General features: G+C 36.2%; 3 protein-coding genes across 6 annotated transcripts in view; 1 reads left to right on the forward strand and 2 right to left on the reverse strand.

Moving 5' to 3' along the window:
* Window positions 1-6,858, reverse strand: part of METAP1D (methionyl aminopeptidase type 1D, mitochondrial) — a 76,556-nt gene extending 69,698 nt beyond the window's left edge. Inside the window, exon 1 of the mRNA XM_045847421.1 lies at window positions 6,584-6,858. Within this exon, the coding sequence (XP_045703377.1) occupies window positions 6,584-6,623 (40 nt within the window). The 5' untranslated portion in view covers window positions 6,624-6,858. The remainder of the gene's footprint in view (window positions 1-6,583) is intronic.
* Window positions 6,859-6,887: 29 nt separating this feature from the next.
* SLC25A12 (solute carrier family 25 member 12) overlaps window positions 6,888-25,368 on the forward strand; it is a 173,068-nt gene continuing 154,587 nt past the window's right edge. The window contains exon 1 of the mRNA XM_045840811.1: window positions 6,888-6,920. Within this exon, the coding sequence (XP_045696767.1) occupies window positions 6,903-6,920 (18 nt within the window). The 5' untranslated portion in view covers window positions 6,888-6,902. The remainder of the gene's footprint in view (window positions 6,921-25,368) is intronic.
* Window positions 19,278-25,368, reverse strand: part of HAT1 (histone acetyltransferase 1) — a 42,008-nt gene continuing 35,917 nt past the window's right edge. For all 4 annotated transcript variants that reach the window (XM_045844086.1, XM_045844769.1, XM_045845518.1 and 1 more), the window contains exon 11: window positions 19,278-19,721. In XM_045844086.1, coding sequence (XP_045700042.1) covers window positions 19,554-19,721 — 168 coding nt within the window. In that variant the 3' untranslated portion in view covers window positions 19,278-19,553. The remainder of the gene's footprint in view (window positions 19,722-25,368) is intronic.

Genomic DNA, 25,368 nt, shown 5'->3' on the forward strand with positions numbered 1-25,368 from the left:
CTACAGATGATATTACATGCAACGTGCTTCATAATATCCAGTTTGGGAGAGGGGAAGTAGCTAGGGGTAAAGATAAAACGAAAGTGGCCATAAATTGGTGATTATTGTAACTGAGCGTTGAGCATGCGGAAGTTTATTGTGTTGTTCTCTCTACTTTTGCATATGTTTAAAATTCTCCGTACTCAAAAGCTTTAAAAGAAAATCCAGTCTCTACAAGAAAAAGCTGTTTTAACTGTAACATAAGATGTTCAAATTAAGCTCTGCATACATGTTATTCTCCTCCCATCTTTGCCAAATTCCCTAAGATATGTACCAACCACTATTTTTTTCAAAGATTTCCAATGCTTGGGAAAAGGGACCATTTCATAAAAACTAAATATTTAGGTAAAAGTCATTTTCTCTGTGTGTGTGTACATATACTACACACTTAAACACATACATAGAGAGATCAGTATTTGATTTTACAAAATGAGATTACATATTAAACCAGTCTATAATTTGCTTTTTCCAAATAATATATGTTGTGGGCATCATTCCATGTCAACAAATACAGGTTAACATTATTTTTTTTCTTGATGATTGTATTGTATTTGTCATTAAGGGTCTACATGTCCTGTACCCTACTGTGAAATTCCACAATTTTAATGGGAGACAAGAGCTATCTGTGTTATAGAAAGCTGTTTTAAACAGAGGAGAGACCTAAAAGCATATGTGGCTTTAGGGACATATCTGACTTCAGGGACTTTATGACCATGATTTGATTAAATATATCTTTTAGACAAATTTTGTTTTTCAATTACAATTTACATTCAATATTATTTTGCATTAGTTTTAGGTGTATAGCACAGTGGTTAGACAATCATATACTTTACATGGTGATCTCAATATTTCCAGTACCCACTTGAAATTGCACATAGTTATTAGAATATTGTTGACTATATTCCCTGTGCTATACTTTACAACCCCCAAGTATTCTGTAACTACCAAATATGTACAGTATTTTCACCATGTATAATGTGCACCATGTTTTTGTCCCAAACTTTGTTTGTTTTAATTTTTTAATTCAATTATTTATTTATTTATATTTAGAAACAAAACCAAATTTCATTTTCCAGGGTATTATTTTACATACAGATATTGTTATCGCATTCTAGAGTGACACTTTTAATGCATAAGCATAAATAAAAGAATTAAAAACATTTACATAGATACAGAACTGTTACTACCCATGTATAATGCACATCTTTATTTTCCCCTCAAAAATTTGAGCAAAAACGTGTGTATTATAAATGGTAAAATACAGTACTTCTCAATCCCTTCACCTTTTTCACCAAACACCCAACCCCCTTCTCCTCTGGGAACCACTGGTTTGTTCTCTGTCACTATAAGTCTCTTCTTATTTTGTTCATTTATTTTGCTCTTTAGATTCCGCATATAAGTGAAATTATATGTGGTATTTGTCTTTCTCTATTTCACTTAGCATAACACCCTCTAGGTTCATCTATGTTGTTGCAAATAGTAAGATTTCATTATTTTTTATGGTGAAGTAATATTCCATTGCATATACACATCATTGCTTTTTTATCCAATTGTCTATTGATGAGCACTTGGGTTGCTTCCATATTTTGGCATTTGTGGTACATGAAATAATGCTGCATGAACAAAGGACACAGTCTTCCAAATTAGTGTTCTGGGTTTCTTTGGATATATACCCAGAAGTGGAATCATTGGATCACATAAGGCAGTTTCATTTTTAAGTTTTTGAGGAACCTCCATACTGTTTTCCATAGTGGCTGCACCAATGTGCATTCCCACCAACAGTGCACAAGAGTTCCCTTCCCTCCACATCCTCATCAACACTTGTTGTTTCTTGGTTTATTGATGATAGTCATTCTAACAGGTGTGAGGTGATATCTCATTGTGGTTTTAATTTACATTTCTCTGATGATGAACGACCTTGAGAGTCTTTTCATATATCTAGTGGCTGGCTATCTGTATGTCCTCTTCAGAGAAGTGTCTCTTCAGGTCTTCTGCCCATTTTTTAATTGGATTTTTTTTGGTGTAAGTTGAATGAGTTCTTTATAAATTTTGTATATTAACTCCTTATGGAATGTGTCACTGGTGAGTATCTTCTCCCATTCAGTACGTTGTCTTTGAGTTTTGTTAATGGCTTCTTTTGCTGTGCAAAAACTTTTTAGTTTGATGTAGTCCCATTTGTTTATTTTTTTCTTTTGTTTCCCTTGCTGGAGGAGATATATCAGAAAAATATTGCTATAAGAAATGTTGGATATTTTATTGCCTAGGTTTTCTTCAAGGAGTTTTATGGTTCTAGTCTTACATTTAAGTCTTTTGATTAAGAATACCTTAATCTATGTAATAACCATCCATATTACAATAGTTTTGAGAGGTATTTGTTTAAAAATATCATATAACAAAAATCCATTTTTATTCTCCAGCTAGCAACATAGAGTTTAAGTCACTGGAAGCTTTCTATTAACGTTAGCATTTTCCACATTACACATGAACTGCACACCAAAATTTAATTCTAAGTTGGCGTGGCAAAACAGAATACATTTTTCTGCAGAAGCTATACAAGATAGTAAGGATCTCAAGTCAGTTGACAAAAAAAATACTTATTTCATGATGTACAATAGTCCCTCCCCTATACAGAGGTTAAATTTTTGAAAAGTCAGTAAGGTAAGAGAATTCTCAGTGGAAGAATCTATGGTCTTAGAGTCACAAATAAACAGAAGCACTTGTAAATATTTTTTACATTTGTTATAACAAAAAAAACCCCAAGGATAATAAAATATTAGTAACATTATATGCATCTTGATTTACAGTAATGAGTATATAGAAGTAGGTTCCATTTAGTATTCCTTGATCACGAAAATCTTAAAGATGTTCCTCTCCTATATTACAAGTTACATAGACATTTTGCTTTGTTGCACAGAATATGCATAGTAAAAGACTTCTCCCTGGGACATACCCCATTCAAACATTCTGTGCTTGTTGAATTTCTCTCTCTTTTTTTAATATAGTAAAAAAAAAGTAAAGTTACCACTCTGGATAACAAAACTGCTATCTGCATCATTCGACTTTCACCATCTAGAATAACTGCTATGAACATGTAGATGAACATCATTCTCGATATAACTTTGTGTGTGCGTGTGCGCTTGTGTGTGTATAAAGAAAACAAAGGTATGTGCTTTACATAAGTGGGATATACTGCTCTATACCATGCCTTTTTTTCTCAGTATACATGAAAGGATGTTTAAGTCTACAGTACACCCACACAGTCTTTATTAATGGCTGCATATCACTCCATTGCATGGATGAACCATAATTTATTTAGCCATATTTATTCATTCTCTTACCAATGAATTTCAGATTCTGCCCAACATTTCTCAATTATTAAGTTACATTATTATTCATATGCTTTTGCACATTCATCCTATTGATCTCATGATACATTCCTAAAAGCAGAATTGTTAGATAAAAGGTATATGTACCGCACACCTTGATACACACTGCCATGCAGCCCTCCGGAACAGCCAAACTATTTCACACATGCACCAACTGTGCCTTTCTTAGACTTCCTGCTGAACTTGCCAACAGTCTGCCCCCTCTTCTCTCACAGCTTCAGCTTCCTCCACATGAACTGTGGAAGGACAGCAGGATAGTGCTAGGTCAAGGATTTACTTCCATCAGCTTTCTTATCTTCCATGGCTACAATGCTTAAGCTTCAAGCATTTCTTTTTTAGACTTCTTCCCTCCCCCCATTCCAATCTCTTTTTTCCTAATAATCTCTAATAAATCTTACAATTCAAATGACCTGGAATTAAATTCTCACAGATGCCAAAAAAAGTATGAAGTAATTTTGCCTTAAATTATTCTTGGAGGGATGTGGAAGGTGAGAGAGAGAGAAAGAGAGAGAGAGAGAGAGAGAGAGAGAGAGAGAGAGAGAGAAGAAATAGTTACTATCTTGGCCTGTCATGTGAAGACAACAGACACTTTGAGATCATTAATCTTTAGGACTGCCATATAACTTTTGTGTGCAAATATTTCTATAGGAGATTCCATTCTGAAAGGTCTTTCATTCAATTATGAAACTGAGTACTTACTATGTGCAGATACTGTGCTCCCTAAAAGGCTCTTGTCACCTTATCTCTTGGTTCCAAGAGACTGATCTGTCCTTTTCAATGTCACTACTCATAGTTTCTACCCATCCCCTTAGCACATGAGAACAAGTCTTAATGGTCTCTCAATTCAGTATGTTTTTAATGAGTTTAACTTCAAGCCAGGTACTGTGCTTGCTAAGACAGACAGATAAGACACAGCTCAACAAGAATCAACAATATAGAAGTGCAGAAGGTGAAAGGAGGTTGGTAACTATTATACATAGGGCATACTGTTACTAAAGCTACAATGAGCCTGAGAGCCCTGAGAAAAACTTTATGCCATTCTTAAGAGGTTAAAAAGTGTATTCTTCCCATTTTTCAGGAGGATGTACACAGATGCTGATGATAAATCTTGGCATGTTAAGACTTACAGTAAATTGAGGTACATCACTCTAAAAGGGTGAAAAGGAAAAAGAGAGAAGAAAGAGGAAGCTTTATGAATTTTCAACTCTTCATTTTCAACCTGAAGGGATGGGGAGGTGGAGAGCAGGTGATATAGGAAACTATTGGTAATTTAAAACTAGCTCTGAATAATCTATACAGATGACCTTTCCCATCACTAAATCTCTTCCTGGTGACACATTTTCCCTTCCTCTTCTAATGAGATCCCTTTCTCAGTTGTTGCAGTGCTGTGTGCTTTAGTGGGATGGATTATCAGAACCAATAACCTGGCCTGGCTTCCCTGTAGTAGCTTTCCCCAAGATAGTCTGAATCACCATCTGTCAAAATTGTGACAAAGAGATTAATATGTTATTTCTGCAATCTGCAAAGACAGTATATACATATACGTACATGTACATATAGGTGTGTGTATATATATGTGTGTGTTTTGACTCCTCTACCTTGAGTATCTCCCCAGATCCTCTTCACCATTCCCTGCAGTACACAAAAAAGTCTAACCGCCGTTATGTCTTGTCAAAAGAGGGAACAGTAAAGTAACTTGATTAGTAAATAGAGTTTGGACTGGAGCCCAGATCTTAAGAGATGTAAATTGGTGCTCTTTTCACAAGGCTGTACTTTCATGTTGGCTCCACTATTTCATTCAACCTGTTCAAAATACAGCCTACAATACCTTCCCCTTACACATCTCTCACCTCAACTCTTCCTCTGGCTCCTTATTCATCTCCACTAACACTGAAATACTGAGGTTTGTGCATACCAACCTCTTTCCTCTACAAAAACATTTTCCTCTTTGCTTTTCATATACATATGTACATGCACATGCACATCAGACTTGTCCTGTCTCACCTGAACTTTGCTTATTGATTTCTATGGAAACTGTGCCATTCGGTGCAGAGAAATGAGCCTTAAAAAAATCAGTTCTGGCTGATGTGGCTCCGTGGATTGAGTGCCCACCTGTGAACCAAAGAGTCACCTGTTGGATTCCCAGTCAGGGCACATGCCTGGGTTGTGGACCAGGTCCCCAATAGGGGTGCATGAGAGGCAACCACACATTGATGTTTCTCTCCCTTTCTTCCTCCCCCACCCACCTCCATCTAAAAATAAATAAAATCTTTTAGGAAAATCAGTCATGTTCAAATGCCTATTTTGCCTCTTACAGTCTGTGTGACTAGTCATATTACTTAACCTCTATTTCACTTTTCTCATCTGCACATAGGGAAGAATGCATAACTAATTGGGTTTTATAAGGTAGCTAGCATATGTTATGTGCTTAACACTGTGATGTACTAGAAGGTACTTAATAAACAGAGTTGTTCACTACAAAAATAATACTTACCTCACAGGACTGTTATTCCTACATGCCTGACACATAAGCAGTCTCTCAAAATATGTTAGTTCCCCTCTTCCCAGCAAAGATTCATAAACTAGTTCAAATTCAACAAAGATTTCCTTCATTTAGACGCAGAAGTATTTGTATATTTACTAAAATAACACTGAGAACTACCCAGAGACAATTTCTCCTCTTCTTAACTTTAAATCTCTGGAAGAACATAATCACCTTTTCCGAATTCCCCAAAAGGCATGTTGTAGCATGCGGACAGAAACAAGACACAAGTGCCTTCTCTATGGCAACTGGGTGTTCAGGCGCATTTCAGTTACCTCTGGTTCATTGCCCCGCAGCCGGAATAAGTAAGTTTGTTACACTAAACGTATTGTTTAACTCAGGCAGGGTAAGAAAACTTCAGACAATGTCCCATAAATCTCAAGGAGTGACTGCGAATGACGCCACGCAGTGACGTGGTCTAGTAAAGTGACAAGTAAATGTTTGTGTCTGTGGTGTGTCAATGTGTCATTGTGTGTGCTTCCGTGGACCCACACAACTTAAAGTACAGTCGTGTGCTCCGCGAGGTCTGGGCGCGAACGTGTATCCCTTTGAAACCGAGTGCACAGGGAGTGAGCGACGGTGCGAACCCCCCCGGGGCTCTCCTCCAGGTGCTTACCTCTGCGGACGAGCAGGTGGACGCCGATGGGCGCCGCCATGTTGGCGCCGATCACGTGGGAGCGAGCACTCCTTCTCTTCCCCACCCCGCCCGCCAGAGCGGTCCAGTCGCAGCCCTGCTGAAAACCCAAGGCTCCGAGACCGCTCGAGGGGGACCGCGCGTGCGCGCGGAGGTCTGACTGCGGGACCCCGGGCGGCGTAGCGGCTCCGGCACCCGGGCGAGCGAGGGAACCCGCGGCCGGCTGAGCCCGCTCCGGCCGCGAGAGGCGGGCTCCAGCCGCGGTTCGCGCGCTTGCTCTGAGCCCCGGCGCCCAGGTGGGATGGAAGAAGCCTATCAGGTAAGTGTGGCATCCAATATTTGTAGCATCAACATTTTGGTGCATGGAAACGTGAAGTTGGGAGGAAAAAATAAAACACAATTAAACGTTCAACATAGCACTTTGCATTCTTTGCCACATTGTTGCAAATTATTTCCCTGTATTCAATTGAAAGGTAAAATTTGGTTCAAAGTCACCAGCTGCCCCTTGGCAGTCCCATAATCTACATTACTCAGCAGAGAGACTCCAGACAAGACAGGATTTATGTGCAACTGCAGAATCTATTCTGAGTACTCCAGTGGGTATGTTTAGGGAACCTCTCATTTCCCAAGGACACCCCCCCCCCTTCCCGCTTCCCTGTATTAACTGGAGTCTTAATCCTAAATTTGACTTTTAAGAATGAGAGGATGACGTCTGCCAATTGGCGCTGACAAAAGATGCAGCCTACAGAAGGCCAATTGTGAGTCAAGTGAGGGAGCTGATGTAGTGACGATAGTGCCCATTTACACCAAATTCACTTTTCCTCTTAATCTGAGTTCTGGGGCAGATTCCATCCTGTCATGGATCAGATATTCATCTTGGTAGTCTGGTGCCCAGCAAAGAACTGGTATGCAAGGAATGTCTGGTGAAGAAATTGAACTCTCCATGGAACCTGACAAACCAAGAATGTAACAGTTTCCCGGACTTTAAATGCAAAGAAGATTGATAAGGATTCTTGGTAAATGTGTTTACTAATTAATTTTTAGGAATTTAATTTAATGATACACTCAGTGAAAAATCCAGACAATTTAGAAAAGAGTAAAGGAAAAAGTGCAAATCCCTTTCCTCATCCTGTCTACACTCCACAATGCCACTCTCTAGATGCCACCCCTTTGTACATCAGTCTATGCCTTTTACAGGCAAAAATGTGTAAATATTTTAAATGGTATCACAGACTTACTGTTATGACTTGTTTCCCATTCATCATTAACATCAAATCTCAGAACTTACCTTGAGCTCATTCTTTTTAATGAGTACATAGTCCTGATATTTTTACTTTTAAAGAGCATGCATTTTGGCGGTTCATTAGAGGGCATGTGCTGTACTTGGAGATCCAGTTTTGGATGCTTTGGGGGTCACCTTGAAAGATAAAGAGAAATAATGTTTTCCACTGATGTAAATAAAACGTACAAGTAGGAGAATGAAAAGTACTCCTACAGGTTACTTCAAGCCCCACATTTTTCAAACTCAGATCAATTCCAGAGAGAGGGTTTTTGAATATAGTAAATCTGTCTTCTGCATAACTGAAGCCAAAAATCTGAGTACAGCAAAGGAGTCTGCGAGTTAGCAGGGCACAGAGTCTCAGGAAGTGTGCTGAAAAAAAGAAACCTACAAGTCCCTAGTGAAAGGCTGGAAGACATTAAACCCGATTTCAAACACATCTTAAATAGAACACATGTTCACGTGATTTAGGTCAGCCAACCTGGGGAGACAATTGCACAATTTATTCCTCTGCAACTAGAAGGACAAGGAAAAGGAAGCACTGAGGACTCAGGTGGCACCACCATAATGGAATCTCCATTTAGGTCAGCAGAAAATGTGGGTACTAAGATGAGCAAGAAATGAAGCAGATCGTAGCTTGCACAGGTGATAGATAGCTTATCCATTGATCCTTGATTTGGCTTCTTTCATACCACATTCTTCTGATATTAGAAGGATTAAAAGCTGCCATCATGTGTTCTCTAAATCATCAGTCTCTGAGATATATGTACACTGATCAAAAGGGCCAGACCACTGATAATCTGAGACCCCTTGCAATTCTAACATTCTGTGATCCTGGGCATTATGCTTTCATCTACAGGAGTAACCACTCCTGACTCACTACTGCACATCTCCCCACATGTGAAATGAAAGTTAGTTATATTGTGGCATCTCACTGATATGAACTCCCTCCATTTTTTCAGATTTTGTATTTGGGGGTTCCTGAGAAAAAGTTGAATAATTTTTCAAAACCAGGGTTCAAAAAATAAAGAATAGTTTCTTAATGCCTTCAGTTTCTGTGTCCAAAATATTCATTCCTCAATGGTAAACTATTTTTATTAATAATGGTTAATTACTGTTTTATAGGTCTTTTGGCTTTTAAAAGATCATCTCTTATTAGCATCTTTTTAAATTGTATCTTTTTTAATAAAAGAAATAAAGGAGAAACAAATTGTGATATTTATATTTTTGAGAAGTCAGTTTTACCTTCCTCTTTCTACTTAATGATATTTTATTATAGACTTATGCCATATAACTTTTTTAAAAGTTATTCAGAGTTTGTGATAATATTTAAATTATATCAGTTTTTGTAATGTATACATTGAATTTGTAATTCATATTCATATTTTAAAAATGTTCTAGGGGATCATGTGATAATGAAATCCTTTAAGAATAAATTTTGCTTTGTAACATATTTTATGATTCATTTCACAAATTTAGATTTTAAATATTCATTAGGATTACCTATAATGTAAGATACTTAAAAACATAGACTATTAAATAAAGACTAAGGTGCTTACATATACAGAAAAAAATCATTATATGTGAACATGTAAAACTAAGAAAAAATGTGCTATGTTTAACTGGGCACAGAGCAGGTTCTGTGGCCTGTGAACTGGGGCCCTGGGACCTGCACAGCTCCCTCGGGACTGTCATCCAGGCTCCATCCACCCTTCCTGAACTTGCTCATCAGCTTCACCATCTGAATCAGAAAAGTTAGCCTTTTGTTTAGATTTCAGGGTCACTTCTTAGCATTTTACTCTATAGCTTCAGAAGAGTATTCCCACTCCTGCCTTCTAATTTGTCCAAGTTTAATGTGAGGGAAGACTTCTATTTCCATTTTTAAGCCAAATAAACATGCTTTCCAGGAACTAGGAGTCCTTCATAAATATAATCTGCACATACAACAGGGAATCCTTTTTGTAGCTGATTAGACCTCTCTAAAGATAGCACCCAGCTTCAAAAGATTGTTGAAGCAGCAAGTTTCTAGGGCAGTCTTAGCCAACTTGCTGGCAGAATGTCATTTCCGATACCAATCGTTTGAGAAAATAATGGATATGTTACTAGTAATCTAGGGGTACCCTTAGAGAACATATGTAAATGTTCCATGTTTGTTTGAGGAAAAGTAATGCCATATGCAAGGCAGTTGTGAAATCACATGGATCTCTCCTTGTGCTTGTGCCCTTTTCTTGATCTCCGGCTGCCAAGAGGGAGCCTGGATAAGGGACAGGGTATTTAGTTGTATGTGACCCTCATGCCCTTCTCATTTTGGATTTATCTAATAACATTTTCTCAGTCATATAATTCCTGTGCAAGTGAACTTTAAGTCCCACTTCCTTCTAACAAGATTGCCCTACCTGAGTCCCTCCTACAGTGAAATTCTGAAGATTTCAGGATCCACAGCCATATTTAGACCTAGTCCAGATGGGCTCAGCAAAGAGTATGTGGAGCCGTCCTGAGCAGTCTGTCAGGGTAAGTAGAGTGGAATGGCACCAGAACAGGGCTAATTTAGTTGTAGGTGAAAACCAAAACATTGTACCAAGGGAGTTGTTTTCAGGCCCCGTGTGGCCCGTATTTTTTTCAATCTGGTTCATCTCCATGGCTCGAAAGATATTACAGGAGATTGTAAGCCACAATCATGTGCAGCAACAGTGTATCTGTTGTTGGAGCAGTTGCCTACCTGGGCAGGGGTCAGAGGGAAGTATGGGAAAGCTATAGGGAAGATGTGGGTGGTCCCAGAACTCATGCACCGATGCATCCAAGTTTTCTAATAATACTGTTTGCTTTGGTCAGAGATGGCTTTGGAACTGTGCAGGCTTAAGGGACGAGGCTTTTCTGACCTCATCTCTTGGAACTGGCTCTGATGGAAGTTGGATTAAAGCAAAGGTGTGTGTTTGCCACCATGAAATTTAAATTAATATGTGTGCCATTAGCAACTGCCATCTATTCCCAGTTAGTAATCCCTGGGAAAGGAGCACTTGCTTATGCACTTCTGGATAATAAAGAATCCACTCAGAGTAAGGAAGACAAAAAGTTTCCAAGAGAATTCAGTAATCAATCAACCAATCAATTAATACTTAAGTGCCTACTCTAGCTCCAAAGAGATACGATTTTTTGTTCTTAAGAAACTAATTGGAAAGCTGAGACTAATGTGCTCACAAGATTGCCCATAGAGAAAAACCAAGCACCCCTGAGACTATAAGCCCCATAGGAGCAACGCCAGGAGTGAGGGGTCACAGATTCTGGCTATCCATGGCTGCTGAGAACCGAGAAAAATGCTGGACTCTAATTATGTAAGTGCCCAGGAAATTGCACCTGTTTAATCTCCTTCACTTCCTGCAAAGATGAAGATGGTAGAAATGGAAATATGTTTCCTTTAGCACCTCCAATCCACATTTGTACAAGAGAAAGGAAAATGCTCTCCCTCTCCTTATTGGAATTATTTTTGAAGTGTTTTGGTTTTTCTTTTCTGTTTACATATGGATGTAAAATGTGCTCTTTAAAAACATTAAAAAATACTAAAATGTATAATACAGGAAGTAGAAGTCCTCCAGAAAAGCTCTGTCCAGGTAATCACTATTAACAAGTTAATGCATATTCACCCAGATTTTTTTTTCTACACATATGCTATTTGCTGGACTTTCTAAGGGAAGGTACCTATTTTTAGCATGACCAGTCACATATCTACATAGAATAAAAGACAGCAGACTAGGCAAACCACATGCAAAAGGGCAGGAGTGCACAGTATCACCCGTCTTTATTGTACTCTACTGTGAATTCTCCTTTTTTCCTTTTGCCTTCACTCTGCTCGTTTTTCTTTGATTGCTTCTACCCTTCAGTAATATTACTGATCGTACTGTTGTTTTTTCCTTTCCTTTCTGAAGTGATGATATATTCCTGGTTACCTTCTTATATTTTTCCATCTTTGCGTATTCTTTGGCTGAATTTATTGGTTCTGTGTTTACTGTTTAATTCTTAGTGTGTTTGAGTAAAAATATACGGTCCTCTAACATTGTGTGAGACCAGTTTGTAGAGAAAGTAGTTTGACCATTAATGTCAGAGGTTGAAAATATTTATGATTTTGGTATTTCCTGTACATCAGCATGAAACAACACTCCTTGGTCCACTAACAGTTATGCAAAATACACTGCAGTAAGACTTTTGAAGTAGAGATTATGAAATAACAAGGGATTTAATAATAGAAAAAGAAACCCAGCTGTATGTCCCTTTCTCCCCTCCCACTCTCCGCCTCCACTCCCCAAACTGGCTAACAAACTAAGCAGTAGTGCATTTCTTAACTTCTTCTTGCCTCTCTCTCGACACATTTTATATTCAAAATTGAAACTGTCGAAACCATCAAGAGGGCAGATGCTGCCTCGACCTCTCTTCCCATTGAGCCGAGCTCCTGTGTGCTCACCCACCCACTTTAGCTTAGAGAATAACCTGTCTGGAGCGCATTCTCCTTATCTGAAGCACACACAAACATCACTGCACTTTCTTTTGCTTGATAAAGGATAAAGGAAGAAAAGCCGCAGCTGCTCGAGGAGCAGACAGCAAACAAGCCTCACTGTGGTGGCCCCACGGTCTTCACAAAGGAGATTCAGAGAGCTAGGCAAATAAACTATAGCCCAAGACTTCTGCAGATTCACCTGCCAAAATTATTAATTAAAAATCTAAAGAACTATCCAGGTGAACTGAGAGTCTAACCAAAACACATTTTCCAACTGGCCTCTTACTAAGTTGGAAGAGAGAATACAGTTGAAGAACTGCAAAGGGCTTCAAAGATCACCTAATCCAACTCTAACTCTATCCCTTCCAATTTTAAAATAGGTCCCAGGAAGGTCAGAGGAGACAAGACTCAGCATTGTTCTAGCCTGTGTACATTATAACACTGCAGGTCCTAAAAAATATTTTTTACAAGACATTTATAAAGCACTTCTTGTGGCATCTCATGCACAATAGCTCTTTGGATATTCATAAGAAATGACATTACATTTTTATTGCATTATACTTCTCTACAGCATTAACAAAAAGCCTCCAAATTATGACATGAAAATTTTCAAAGCTTTGGTTTTACACTTAGTATCTGTTGATTCATACAACCAGGGTGTCAAAGGTGGAAATAGTTTGTTTTGGGTAGCCAAATCAAGTGCAAGTAAAACATGATTCCTTTGAAAATCAATTTCCAAAAAAAATGATTATTACTTTTTTTTTAAATGAAATTTTTTTTTAAGATTTTATTTATTTATTTTTAGGGAGGGAGGGAGGGGGAGAGAGAGAGAGAGAGAGAGAGAGAGAGAGAGAGAGAGAGAGAGAGAAACATCAAGCGAGAGAAACATCAATGTGAGGTTGCTGGGGGTTATGGCCTGCAACCCAGGCATGTACCCTGGCTGGGAATCGAACCTGGGACACTTTGGTTCCCAGCCCGCGCTCAATCCACTGAGCTACTCCAGCCAGGATGATTATTACTTTTAAAAAAATTATTTTTAGAGAGGGGAAGGGAGGTAGAAAGAGAGGGAGAGAAATGTCAATGTATGGTTGCCTCTCAAGTGCCCCTCAGTGGGGACCTGGCCTGCAACCCAAGCATGTGCTGTGACTGAGAATCAAACCAGTGACCCTTTGGTTCGCAGTCCAGCATGCAGTCCACTGAGCCACACCAATCAGGCTTGCCTCTTCTTTTTTTTTTTTTAAAGAAAGCTCTTCACTACATTTCCTTTCAGTGAGTTCTGCCTTGTGAAAGTCAGGTTGTGCAATCTCACTGTATAAAGGTGCAATTTGTCTGCTACAGATAAACTTATTTAAAATTTTTCCATGGTTTACAGTTGTATTTTGTTTGACAATTATGTGGAACTTCAGTTGCTAAACAATATTATTTAAACTTGATTTCAAAGTAACAAATGGTGTAAAAAATTCAGTAATAACAAGGTTTACAATGAAAAGCAAGTCTCCCATCCACCTTTTTCTAGTCTGACTCCAGAGTTAACCACTTTGAACTGTTTTGTTTCTGGTCATTGCTGGAAGCCATGCCAACTGTAGTTTACTGTATTTGGATTGTCTGTACACTTTTTTCCTGGAGTTAATAATTTTCTATTCTAATTTGGACCAATTACTTTCTTAGACATGTTAATTCAGTTGCCATGCTCATATTTCTTTTTATTGGAATCAGTTTTAATGTTTCTTGTACTATGCTCTTTGATTTCACCTTCATGCTGCTAAAATAGATCTACAAGTAACTTCATCAAAAAGTGTGTGAAGTAAGTTTTCTGGTTTCTTAGATTTCCAAAACCACCTTTATTTTGCTCTCACACTTGACTAATAGTTTGGGTATAGGATTCTAGGTTCACAATAATTTTCCATCAGAGCTGTGAAGACATTGTTCCATTGTCTTTTAGCATGAAGTATGGCTGAGAAGTCTAATGCTCTTTAAATTCCCTCTCCTCTGCCAGGCTTTTCCCTCTGAAAGCATTTATGATCTTTATTTTATGCTCAGTATTTTGAAATTTAATAATTTAGCCTACATGTGGATCTTTTTAGGTAAGTGGTATAGTGCTTAAGAATGCAAGTGAATTATACTGCCTGGGCTAGAATCCCAGCTCTGCCACTTAACTATGTGACCTGAAGCGAAATAACCTCATTTGGTAATACTGTGTGCGTCAGGGGGTTATGAAAACTGAGATGACTGATGCAAGTGCTTAGCAGATAGCAAGCACTCAGTGGATGTTAGCGATAATGATTTAATGTTGCTCAACCTTCAGCGAGCACTTCTAATTTGAAGATTCATTTCTTCATTTCTGAGGAATTACCTTCTCTTCTCTGGTAATGTCCTTCTGTTTGCTTTTCCTCTATGAAATGAAAATAAGCTGGCCATCAGATTTCCCATATTGACTTATCTCTCCTCTATTTTCTCTTTTTGATGTTCTGGGAAATTTCAACTTTGTACCCCAAGTTTCTGCTGCTTGAAATAGAAAAATCATTGAAAATTTCTAAGAGCTCTTTCTTATTCATGATTTTTCCTTCTTCATAGTAGGAAAAATCCTACTGTTTTTGTTTCATACATACAGTATCTTTTCCTTCCAATTTTTATTTTGAAAACATAAAAACATGCAGAAAGATTGAATCACACAGTGAACACCTATAATACCTTCCACCTAGATTCAATAATTTAAAATTTTTGTCACATTTGCTTTCCCCTGTGTGTGTGTGTGTGTGTGTGCATAAATTTGTCTTTTTTATGTAAGTATGCATGTGTATATATATCCCACCTACACATTCTTTTTTTCTGGACCATTTGAATGTACCTTGCAGATGTCATGACTCTGATCCTAAATGTTTAAGAAAACATAAAGACATTTCTCCTACACCAGCGATTCTCAACCTTTTTCATCTCATGGCACACATAAATTGCTAAAATTCTGCAGCATGCCAAAAAAATATATTTGTCGCTGATCTGACAAAAAATCAGGTATGATTTTGCTTCATTCACCCTGGATTCTAGGGCTTTAATCTATAGGTATACAGTTGATCTTTGAACAACTCGGGATTGAGCTGTGTGGGTCCACTTATACATAATTTAAAATTTCTGTGTTTAAGTGGATGTGCACAGTTCAAAAGTCAACTGTATATCTGATCCACAGTTGGGAATCTGCATATGCAGAGGACTGACCTAAGATATATGTGGATTTTATTATATGGGGGTGGGTGGCTTTGTTAACCCATGTTGTTCAAGGGTCTACTGTTCTCACACATCTATACATAGCATATGCACAAGAATATGCACTGCAGCAGTTTGTAATGGAAAATATTGGAAACAACCTAAATAATAGGGAACTGGTAGAGTAACTTATGGTATATCCATACAATGGAATACCATGTAGCCATTTAACAAGATAGTTCTAATGATCTTCAAGATACTAAGTTTAAAAAGCAAGTAAGGGAACAATATATGTGGGAGGTTACCATATGTATATGATATATAAAAGATATATACATATATGCTCATTTATACATATATCTTTGAAAAATATGCAAGATATAGGAAACAGTCGTATTCCCTTTTGCTTTTTTGTACTACGTGCATACTAATTATATACAGACAGCTCTGCCTAAGTAAATGAGTAGATTAATACACTGTATAATTCCACTGCAACACATAATACAAGAATGAAATGTACATTAAAGATGTAAACCAACATGGAAACACAGAAAAGTTGTAGATGTTGAAAGCTGAAAATGTTGAGGAAATGAGGAGCTTCAAGCCATATTTCAAATGAGGCACAAATACTTTCAGTCTTTATAATCAAACATCCTTTTCCCATACCTGCTCCTCTAAGGTCATAAGAACAAGAGGGCAGTTGGTGACTGCCCATTTGTCTGGTGACTGGAGTAAATGTTATGCAAGTAAAGTATTTTCTAGATGGTGAAGGGGGAAAGCCACTCTTATGAAGAGTCTAGGAGCCAGAATGCTTAAGACTTGCTTGTCCTATGTAATGGAAGATGAGATGGAGTGGAGAAGTCAGGAGCCTATAGTCCTGGCTTTACGAGGAATTCATAGGTATAACCTTAAGCAAGATGGATCTACTGTCCATCTATAAAATGAGTGTAGACCACAAAAGACAAAGTTTAAAAAAGCAAATGGGTAATTTACATAAGGGAAACAATTTCACAAAAACATGGAAAAATATTCAAACTTCCCAATAACCAAAAGGAATATAAATTTGAGATTTTATATTCCTGGATTTTGTATTCCATTTTATACCTATTAAAACAACAAAAGCAACATCCCAATGCTTTGAAATTCTATTAAAGCCAGTATACACATTCATATCTATTAATTTACAAACTATTCTGGAAAATATGGCATATTTACATAACTGAGCCATAGAGATATTCCTAACCTTTGATTTAGTAAATGCATTTCCCAGGAATTTATCTAAGGGTATGATTTAACAGATACAAAAATATATATACACATAATTCATTTGAATGTTGTCTGTTATTAAAGGAACCCATAAATGGTTTAATGTGGGCAAATGAAGATGAAATATTGTACACCTGAGAACTATTTTGAACACTGGACATGTTAAAAAGAAACTACCATGTTCAATGTATATAGAGATAATATACAAATGTTAAATAATGTAGTAAATAAGGGTACCTTATTTAATCAGTATTTAATATGGTTAAATTGGTTTTTAAATTTGAACAAGAATTTAGGAATTTAGCGAATTAAATCATTTGACTGTAAGGTCTATGATTCTAATCATTCTGTTATGGTGTTGGGGGTTTTGCTGCCAACTTTCTTCTAGTGGTCAAGGACAGTGGTGGATCAGATCAGTCTTCAGAACAGACAAGGTTCTGGCACAGCAAGTTGGAGCTTCTGCAGTTAAGAGGCAATCAGGGACATACAGGTTTTTTCCTCCCCTCTCACACAAACTAATTCATGTATCAACTATGAGTTTTGTGTCATTTATAAAAATGCTTTATTTTAAACATATACCACATCTACACCCCCATCTGAGTATAAAAGCTTCAGGAGAAAAGATGTGAAAAAAAAAAAAAAGATCTTAGAAGAGGGAGGGAGCCTAGAGAAGATCATTCTAGTATGACCTCATTTTACATATGAAAAAAACTGATGCTCAGAAGGGAAATGTGATATTACATGTAGAGAAAATGCAATTTGGAGAGGACAGGGTAAAAATTAAGGGTAGAAGAGGGAAGGACAGTGCAAAAGGTTAAGGCAAGTAGTAAATACAGTAGATACTATATGTGGATGATAAAAGGGGTGAAAGCTACTACTAGAGGGTGGCTGTGTTAGGTTTCATACAGTCCTATACATCTATCCTGGTATTTAATTGCCCTACATAAGGTGCAGATCTAACTACCAGACTTTACCCATCTAACACCAAATGAAGGTACAACCTTTCAAGCCCCAAAGATTAATGCTAAACCAGATCTTTATGCATGAACTGAACATAGAATATTGCTGGGAAAAAGTACAGAAATTGTTATCATGTTGGCTTTTACTGGTTTCTACATAAAAGTATGATGAAAAGTGATTTGTTTAGATGGTACTGATTTCTTTCACCTCAGAGTGCATCTTTAGGCATCAACTGTGAATTTTCAATAAAATTCCCTTTTGGGGGAATTCAAATAAATTCCCAAATTCAAATAAAAATTGAAAATTTAGCTAGTTGAGATGGAAAACAGATTGTTTTCATAGTTCCAGGAAGGATTTTACTGGAACTAGTTTATTCTATCTGTAACACAAATTAATGTGTACATACATATCCTTTCTCAGAAATCAACAAGCCTTATCTATATATAAATTTCTGCGAACTTCTACAGCAATTTTGAGGAAATGGCTTAGTGTCCTTGCTTTGCTGCTGACCAAAGCTACTTTGTGTCCAGTGGGTACCTGTTACGTTGCTTATCCTATGTTTGACAGACTTTACTGATGGGAAGCTGATACAAGGACAAGATGGTACTTGTCCAAGTTGGGATTTTGCTTTAAGCATTAAAGAAATTAGATTTTAAAAGGAAAGTTCAGCCCTGGCCAGCGTGGCTCAGTTGGTTGGAGCATTGTCCTGTGAGCTAAAAAAGGTTGCAGGTTCGATTCCCGGTTGGGGCATGTATGAGAAGCAATGGATTGGTGTTTTTCTCTCACAACAGTTTCTCTCCAACACCCCACCCCCACAGCCCCATCCCTCTAAAATCAAAGAACATGTCCTCAGGTGAGGATTCAAAAAAAAAGTACAAGTTACATCCCATTTTTGAGATTATAAACACCAAACTTTTACTTTTATGATTCTGTATCAAGCAATTTATACTCCAATAAAAATAAAGTAACACTGTATTAAGCAATTTACCCTTACTTTTTTTTCTTATTAGACTTCAACATCTTGGTAATCTTATAGCAAATCACAAGAGATACACACCTCAATTTACACAGGGTATATTTCAATCATGATGTGTAAACTGGATTTTCAGAGGCTGATTTTTATCTTTACCTTATATTACTACTATTTATAAAATGTTTATGCTAAAACTAAGTTCTAAATTATCTTCTACTAATATCTGATGCCAAACATTTAGGTTTTAGGCTGTTTTCCCTTCTCTCTCAACAAGTGGTTAAGAGGAGTTTGATTAAAACAAATCTATACTAGGAATATTTCTATTTAGCAAAATCACATAGGAAAAACAATTACTAAAAAAGATCTTAAAGAAGTGTGTTTTAAAGGTGCCAGATGTAAAATCTTAGAAGCACAGGGTGGGAAGAATAATAAAAGCTTAAAACAAAGTTTTTGACAACACTGAAAAAGTTTAACCGTAAGTATTTAAGAATCATATCACACATTAACGTATCACAACTAAGCATTTATTATACTATTTAAGAAGGGAAGCAATTGCAGTGGTATTTCAGAAGCTGTATCTTTTTAAAAAATGTAATATATGTTCATAGACTCTAAACAGTATTTTAAAATATACAATCTCTCCAAAAGAAAATATTTGACTAAAGGTAAGATAGATAACTTTTAATGTAAGTAAAATGTTACAAGATTTAAAAATTAAAGTAACCATCATATTTTTCACAACACAATGTATAGAAATTTGCAGACTCCCTGTACAGTCTAATCTTTACTCTTGAGCAAGGCGTTCAATCACACGTCGATAATCTTCCACAAGTTCCTGAAAGTTTTCTTCCAGCTGCTCATGTTGCATGCTTATTTCTATTTGGTTCATCTGGTTTGTCAGCTCTTCTGGTCTGAGACATTTTCTCATTTTAGCAAGATCTCTCTGCTTTTTCTAAGCAACAAACACAATTACTGGTTAGACTAGGAAAGCTGATATGTTTATATTCTTAGAATATTGTCTCCAATGTAAAAAATAAAGAGTGGTGGGAACATGCCCAAATTTGCCCCATACAGTTTTCTTCTTAAAGAAGCCTTAACATAAAGTTAACCATGAATTACAATCCTTCTAAAAGGGGTTGACCAGAAGACCTGGAAATTGTGTCAATAAAGGGTAAGTATAGGTATGTGACTAACAGTCTTCTCTACAAAGCATAAAAAATAGCTGGCCAGTGTAGACACTCAAATATTTCTTTAATAAATAACGTACATTAACCAAAGACAACTAAGATTAAGCACTATTATTCTTCATCTCACTATTCAATCATATAAAATTAATTATATTAATTTTAATTCCAAGCTGGTTTCTTCCTGACACTAATACTCATTTCTAAGTTCCTTTTCCCAGTGATGTATTTATGGACCATGTATCAATTTTCACATGTATTGTTGGAAGAGTTTCAGAAAGATAAACCAAAAACTGTGCCATTTTAACCATTTATTGAGTCTGTACTATCCAGATATATCTATCTTATTAACTCCCACCCTGTTTTACTGAGAAGGAAACCACCATGCTTAGGAGTTGGCAGTAGGGAGCTAGTGACTTTTAAGCAGGACACTGTGTCAGAACAATACTGTGTCAGTAATGCTGAGGATGGGACCAGAGGACCACGTTAGCAGCTAATGAAAGAATTCAAATGAGAGATGATGAAAGCCTAGACCAAGCCAGTAGCGGCAGAGATGGAGGAGACCTGGAAGAAAACATTGGGTGATGTGAGGGAAGAAAAATGAAGAATGACTCCAAGATTCCTGGATGGGAGACCACATTTTGCAAGAGAGGATCAACTGTTCTAGATTACTGTATCAATCCTCTTTTACTAGAGTACATATTACAATAAAGAGCTCACTTTACATAGGGATCAGAAATTATATATATTAACTCTGTAATCCTAACAACTCTATGAGACAGGTACTATAATTTTCTTCAATTGATAAGTGAAGAAAAAAAGGATACACAGCATAAATAACTTAGAGGTAGTAAGCTGAGAATGCCAGGATCCAGACCCTAATGATCTGGTTGGAAGTCTGTATTTTACTTCCTATATCTACCTACCTTTCAAATGACAAAAACCAAAACAAAACAAAAAAACTCATAAAAAGTAAAAAACAGTATCTTAAATTTACCCTAAAAACAAACAAATATCCCTTAAAGGGAACTCAAATAATTTTGGAATACTGTGCACATGTATCATGATTACTACTTTAAAAAGCTCAATGTTTAAGCTAAATTTATAACCACACACTTTTAAAACAAAGTGACAATAATGCTTGAAGATACATCTATACTGAAATAAGATACCTGACACTACAAAAAAATTAGGTTGACACTGGATCTAAATTGGTGGAGCTAATTAAATGAGGTTGCTACTATAATCAGAAAGAAAAAAATTAACTTCATTAATATAAGATGCCCCTCTAAAGAAGTGCTTCTCAAACTTGAATGTGCACACAGATCCCTGGGAGACCTTGTTAAAATGCAGATCTGATTCAGGTCTAGAGTGGAGTGAGATTCTGCATTTCTAACAAGCTCCCAGGTTATGTTAATGTTGCTGATTCATTAACCACTTTCAATATTAGTTCTAGAGAACTGATGAGAATTCAAATGTATTGTTCTAAGGCCAGGAAAGATAGTGTATTTCTTACTCTTCAATAACATGGATGGTAAATCCTTTGTTTCTGCTATAATAGTGATTTTGGGGGGAGGAGGCGTGTCAAGAGGTTAGTATGATTGCATCATATAAAAGAGCACCAAACTTTAGGAAACAGTTCAGGAACTAAAGAGAATAGCATCAAAAATTTATTGTGGTATGCCCTGGCTGGTGTGATTCATTTGGTTGGAGCATCAACCCATAAATCAAAAGGCTACAGTTCCATTCCCGATCAGGGCACATGCCTAGGTTGCAGGTTTGGTCTCTGGTCCAAGTGGGGACAAGAGGCAACTGAATGATGTTTCTCATATTGATATTTCTCTCCCACCCTTCCCCTTTCTCTAAAATCAATGAGTATGTCCTCAGGTGAGGATTTAAAAAAAGATTTATTGTAGTATATGATAGGAATAGAAGCGATTTTTCTAAATTACTAACCAGTTGTTAACATTTATTAGGTAATCTAACCCCACTGCTTGAAGATGCTTCCAATCATATTAAGTTGTTAAATATTTCTAGACTATCAGTTCTGTTCCAAATAATCTACAGAATTAATCACGTGACTGTAATATAATGTTTTAAATTATTATGCTGTTTTATAAAAATATTTTTATTTATTTTTAGAGAGAAGGGAAGGGAAGGAGAAAGAGGGAGAAAAACATCAATGTGTGGTTGCCTCTCATGTACCCCCCCCACTGGGGACCTGGCCTGCAACCCAAGCATGTGCCCAGACTGGGAATTGAACCAGTGACCCTTTGGTTTGCTGGCGGGCACTCAATCCACTAAGCCACACAGGCCAGGGCTGTTTTCAACTAAGGGAGCTGGCTTCCCCCAATTTATCTGCCCCTTCCTTAAAACCTTCAATTTCTTCTCTGTCAATTTTTTTCAGATGGATGTCAGAATTAATCTCTACTGTAATTGTAATTGGTATGGCAGTAAATATATAAATTAGATTCAAGAGCTGTAAGTAAAAAATAGTAGTAACTTCATGGAAAAAATATAAAACTATATACATAAGTTCCTCATGAACATGTAAGCTATAGTTCAATTTTAAAATAACTAATTTGAGGCATAGTTTTTGTTAATCTTTAATATTCCTTAGACTATATACTGTATTTTATAGATTACAAATTAATCTTTTTAAAAATGTGTACAAAAAAGAGCTTAAAAAGACTGATTTAGGGAACACCTCTATCTAGCAAAGTAACATACATTGGGATTACAAATGAAATACTAAAAGGCAGAACTCATTAAGATTGGAATAGACATTCTATAAGATTCAGAATTTTCTCCTTCCAAAAACAAAAAACTAAATTCCTTCATGGCTTAGAACTATTGATAATTTTAATTTAGAAAATTAATAAAATGTGGCATTAATGTCAATTTATTTGTTAACATTTGGCTTGTATATGAATTCATTCACAGAAAATAATCATTTCTTCTTGCCTAATTTTCACAGGTTTTAAGAGGGTTTACAAATACAATCTCAAAAATGCTACCAACTCTAAAATTTCCTTAATTTCTATCCCCTGAAGTAGTCTGTTTTGTGAAATACAGAGATAAGGTTCTTTTTCAAGAACTTTAAAATGATAATGGTATGTAAGCATTTGAATTCCAAAGACTTCTAAAAAAAATCTTTAAAGCATGCACACTGTACAAGTACTGTATTTCTTTCTGTGTAGTTCCTCACTATGGAGCTCTGCATTTCCATTTTACAGAACATGAGCCTAATACACAGATGTTCAGTTATCAGCAGTCACACAATCTGTAAAAGGTGGAACTAGACCTCAAAACTGAGTTTCCTGATTCCAAACCCAATGATATTATAACAATGATTCTAAATTTTATATTTGTAAACCAATTAAGAATTAAAATATGCCTATGAAACAATACACAAGGTTTAATGCTAAAACCTAGCAGCTGCACCAGTTTTTCCTTTTTTTTGGTCAAATTGTTCAAATTTATCTTTCCTTGAACACCTGAAAATTACTTCTGTTCTAGAAATGGGAGGTCTTTTTGTGTGCTTTAAAAAATGATTGTAGTTAATACAGGCTATTTTTATATCCTCTTGGCATAGATCCAAATGAATTACATTGTTTAAAGAACTTTTAAAGTAGGTACAAGTACTCCTAATGTCTACCTAAATTTTTTAGTGGGAGTATGTGTTTAAGTTGATATGTAAACTTGATCACTCAAATAAAGGCAGCACAGAATTGATGGATTTTGTTATCAATAAATAAATAAATTCATACCTCAGAAATAACTTAACAATCAAAATTATAATTTCTTTTCACTGAATACATTAAAGTAAAAATGTAAATTTTACACTTCAAACTTTCTCCATTAGGCAGCCATACATGTTAGAGGACCTAAAAAAAAATTCTAAACCACATTCAATAGTTGGCAATGTTACTTCATTCTTAAATGTAATTCTGCATTTGAAAATGCTGTGATAACAAAGTACATGAATATCAGCTTAGAATGACAAATTGGAGAAAATCATCTGCATACATTCAACAAGGAAATCTTACCACTCCCCCCATACCTACAGGGCACTAAACTCAGTTTCTAGGCATTCCCACAGTTCCTGGGAGGCTTCCTATCATAAGCATTGTGGCCTTCACACCAGAGTGGCGGAGAAGAACCCTCAAGCTGAATGCTGAATAGCTAAATTTATTAAAAAGTATTTTGCTATAAGTAGGGTTTGAACACATATCTAAAGAATTTGTAACTGCTTAGGAACTTTAGTGAAAGGATAGTGATAACTATTTTGGCTGTAAAGAACCTGAAGAGTTTAATAACCAGTTTTTTACTGTATTTCAGGTAGATGAAGTTGCTGGATAGGTGGAGATACTTAATATAAAAAATCATCATCATTCTTTAGAGTAGAAAAGATTTCATTTATGAACTATACAAATTCCCATCAGTTGGCATAACTTTATGAATACTATTTACACTCAGAATTCATCATCCATCATTTGTTAGTCTGCCTATGTAAAAGGTCACATAAATATCTCAGGTGTTTAATTCAATAAATTATTTTACTGTACTAAAAACAGTTTTAATACTTATATGTTGTCATGATAACATCTAATTATACTGTTCTTTATACCCAAATTTCATCATAAAGAAAATTTCTAGCCAAAAAATTATTACTTAAAAATCAGAACCTTTGGAAAATACTATTTCTACCAACTTTCTGATATTTTAAACATCAAAGAATAAAATGCTATTTCAGACAATTTTGGGGAGGAGAGACCATTATAATTTATCCTGACCTGTTATATGGAGATCATAATATAAAAAATCCACTGAAATGCTTATAAAATGACTCTGTGAAGAACTATATATATACAAATTCAAGATACAATGATTATTTTTGTAAGTTATTTTTATATTTTTATATTCAGAATGTGATATGTTTGAACAGAATTACAATGACAAATTAGGAAATACAGTTGCACTGAAGAGTAACATGATGCTATAAAGGAAAACAGTAGGGATTCAATAAGGAATAGTATGACCCAACACACCATCAACATTCAAAATATTAGCTCCATAAAGCAGAATAAAACTTGAATTAATGTAGGAAAATCAAAACTAAGTTTACTTGATATATTACTCATTAGTTATTTAACTTTCTCCTTAAATATTAAAAAGACATTCGAATTTGTCATTTATTTTCCAGCTATTGTGCTACATAAGCTTACAAGTATAGTGTACATAAAAGCAGCAACCATATGGCATGTGCTCAATAATTATTTGTTGACTAAATTAACAAATATTCTTCCTAATCAGCTTACTGCCCTGCTGCAACTATTATAAGAAATCCCCTGCCCTGCCTGATGTGGCTCTGTGGACTGAGCACCAGACTGCAAATCAAAAGGTCACTGGTTC

Source organism: Phyllostomus hastatus, unplaced genomic scaffold, assembly GCF_019186645.2.
Source record: "Phyllostomus hastatus isolate PE091 unplaced genomic scaffold, TTU_PhHast_1.1 phas_contig_1, whole genome shotgun sequence".
Classification (NCBI taxonomy): Eukaryota; Metazoa; Chordata; class Mammalia; order Chiroptera; family Phyllostomidae; genus Phyllostomus; species Phyllostomus hastatus.